The 2,911-nt window shown below is 35.8% G+C and overlaps 1 protein-coding gene across 1 annotated transcript in view; it reads left to right on the forward strand.

Moving 5' to 3' along the window:
• LOC144433351 (prostaglandin reductase 1-like) overlaps nucleotides 1-2,550 on the forward strand; it is a 9,262-nt gene extending 6,712 nt beyond the window's left edge. Inside the window, exons 7-10 of the mRNA XM_078121657.1 lie at nucleotides 692-844; nucleotides 1,470-1,575; nucleotides 1,892-2,010; nucleotides 2,434-2,550. Coding sequence (XP_077977783.1) covers nucleotides 692-844; nucleotides 1,470-1,575; nucleotides 1,892-2,010; nucleotides 2,434-2,550 — 495 coding nt within the window. The remainder of the gene's footprint in view (nucleotides 1-691; nucleotides 845-1,469; nucleotides 1,576-1,891; nucleotides 2,011-2,433) is intronic.
• The last annotated feature ends 361 nt before the right edge of the window (nucleotides 2,551-2,911 follow it).

A 2,911-nucleotide genomic window follows, 5' to 3' on the forward strand; every position in this document is an offset into this window, starting at 1 on the left:
TTTTAACAGTAACATTGCAAACACACAGTTAACAGTAGAAATTCATCATGATAAAAAAAAATACTAGGGTTGTCAAGACTACACAATACGAGATGACAACCCTATTATATGTAAACAATTGTCTTATGTCTGGCAGGTTAAACGGTAATATAATGTGATAGGAAAACCTTGAAGAATTGCTGTAGTATTACGTAAAAATACATTGACCATTCCATACATTGACCATTCCAAATGGTCAATTTCATGGTCATTATATGCACAAAAAAGTGGAAATAGGCTATTTTTCTTCACCACTTTGTGCATAATATGGGTGATTTTTAAGGTCTGTGGCTGGAAATTCCAGCCAACCACAGAGACCTATGAACCATCTCTGGTTTGTGGCTTGAAATTCAAGCCAACCACAGAGACCTATGAACCATCTCTGGTTTGTGGCTGGAAATTCCAGCCAACATCAGACACTAATGAACCATTTCTGGTGAAAATGAGAACAAATTTGTCAAAAATCTAACTTTTAAGGTGGGTCATTATGCCTTGGAAAAGGTCAATGTATTTTGGACTCAGTTAGTATATAAATATATCTCATAAGTAGTGCCAATACACACTATTCCCACAACATGTAAATTACAAACACACAACGTGACGTCATTCATTGTACAATTTATACTGACTGTTTATTATGTACCATTTTCAGGGATGTCGAGTCATTGGGTATGCTGGTTCAGACGAAAAAGTTACGTTCCTCAAAAAATTAGGTTTCGACGAAGCTTTCAATTATAAGAAGGTGGACTTAGACGAGTCGTTGAAGAAAGCAGCCCCAAACGGCGTTGACTTGTACTTCGACAACGTATGTCCGTATTAAGTCTTGTTAATTCAACAAAGAAACAGAATATAAATCACTAAGCATTCACTCTTCAGTGAGACAAAATACTCTAGACTATCATTATTTATAATCATCAACACCAACAACGTGCCTATGTTAAATATTTATCTTTCAAGTTTTTTGAGCTAAGCATCAAGTCAAAGTTAATTTTAATTCTAAATTAGAAGCTTGTACACGTCAGTCATTGATAGATAGGAAAAGAAACTTTCTCGGGAACAGGTTTATGCTAATTTGTCACTAAGTATCAAAACCGACTTATCAAATATAAGTTTAAAAGCCGTATTTGTGAAAGATTGTCATCACGTGGTCTTATCGTCAATTAGTCCTCGTTTAACAAAAGAGGTGAATACTAAAGCAGATACATTATAAATGTCGGGAATAAATGCCACGACGTGCAACGATTTCTATAATACAACATTGTAAATTGAGGGTAACTGCTTACTTTATACAAATGTAGGGTTTTTTCATAAAAAAGATGCGTGGTATAGATATTTGCATGTTGGTTCATCATATACCCTATTCGTGTAGGGTCTTTGAGAGCCTTCGGGGAAAAATGGATATTAGTATCACATTTCTTTTTCATTCTAAGGTGGGAGGTATGTTTTCAGTGACTGTTCGAAACCACTTCAACAAGTATGCTCGTATGAGTCAATGCGGTGCAATATCGATGTATAACAGGAACGATCTTGAACAAGGTGAGTCAATGTGGTGCACAAATATGTATGTATGTATGTATGTATGTATGTATGTATGTATGTATGTATGTATGTATGTATGTATGTATGTACATTGTATGTGTGTGTGTATGTATGTATGTATGTATGTATGTATGTATGTATGTATGTATGTATGTATGTATGTATGTACATTGTATGTATGTATGTATGTATGTATGTATGTATGTATGTATGTATGTATGTATGTATGTATGCATATGTGCTGCGTTGCACACATGCACACACGTGTTTGATTTCGTAACATTGACATTGACATCCTCTTTTCGTCAATTAGTTCCATGCCAAGATGGTGTGATGGTTTCCAAAGAAGTGAAAGCTCAAGGATTTATCGTACGATCGTACTTAGCTCGATATCCGGAAGGAATAAAACAGATGGCAGAGTGGTACTTGCAGGTAAAGAAAAATCGGCATTGACCTAGACAAGCAAGGTCGACAGCTTTTTGTTTTGTTTTGCGATGTTATCAAAATCGATCTAATAGCGGCAGCTAATACTGGTTCAAATAAACGATAAAGTTATTCCAAGTAGCTGTCTTCACCTCATCATGGTGATCAAAATATACAATCATTTCAGCTGTTGCACGTTTCCATACATTGTAATCATGAATATATGTGGTAACCTATATCTAACTCTGACACCAGTTTTGGCACTAACTACATGTGGTTAAGACCTATGCTTTTACCATTTGTATTACAAAGTTTGTGTTCCTGCTAGATACTCATCTCTCACACTGTAATTTAAATTTGCCAATGACAATGTAAATTTTGCAATATTCAAGTAAAGGCAAGCGTTAATCACACATGACTTCTGTTTTACAGGGAAAACTGAAATTGGACATGCACATCTACGAGGGATTCGAAAACATGCAAAAGGCTTTCTATGGTTTGTTCACTGGCGAAAACATCGGCAAATCACTTGTTAAGTCTAACATTTAACCTTAATGGCGTTAACTCAGGATGGATTAGTGATCCCAACCAACCTGTGTTTTTAAACAATTTTCTGAATCTCCTTTCTTACTTTGTCACGTGATTCTATGTCTTTGGGGCAAGCAACAAGATCTCATGGTCGGGATTGTACTCTAATTTTCAACCCCACTTACACGTCCCACATAAACCTGCTTTCATCTATCGTTGACCTTCTCATTGTACTTTGGACGAGGTAAAGTACGTGAGAGTACTTGTGTAATATAGTTACTGTTTAAAGTGCCACCATCGTCCAGAGCGCATTCGTTAACCCCAGACCCATTAGCTGAACAGTTGATTCTATAAAGTTCTAATTGACAATAAAACAAATAAA

Source organism: Glandiceps talaboti, chromosome 3 (genome assembly GCF_964340395.1).
Source record: "Glandiceps talaboti chromosome 3, keGlaTala1.1, whole genome shotgun sequence".
Taxonomy (NCBI): domain Eukaryota; kingdom Metazoa; phylum Hemichordata; class Enteropneusta; family Spengelidae; genus Glandiceps; species Glandiceps talaboti.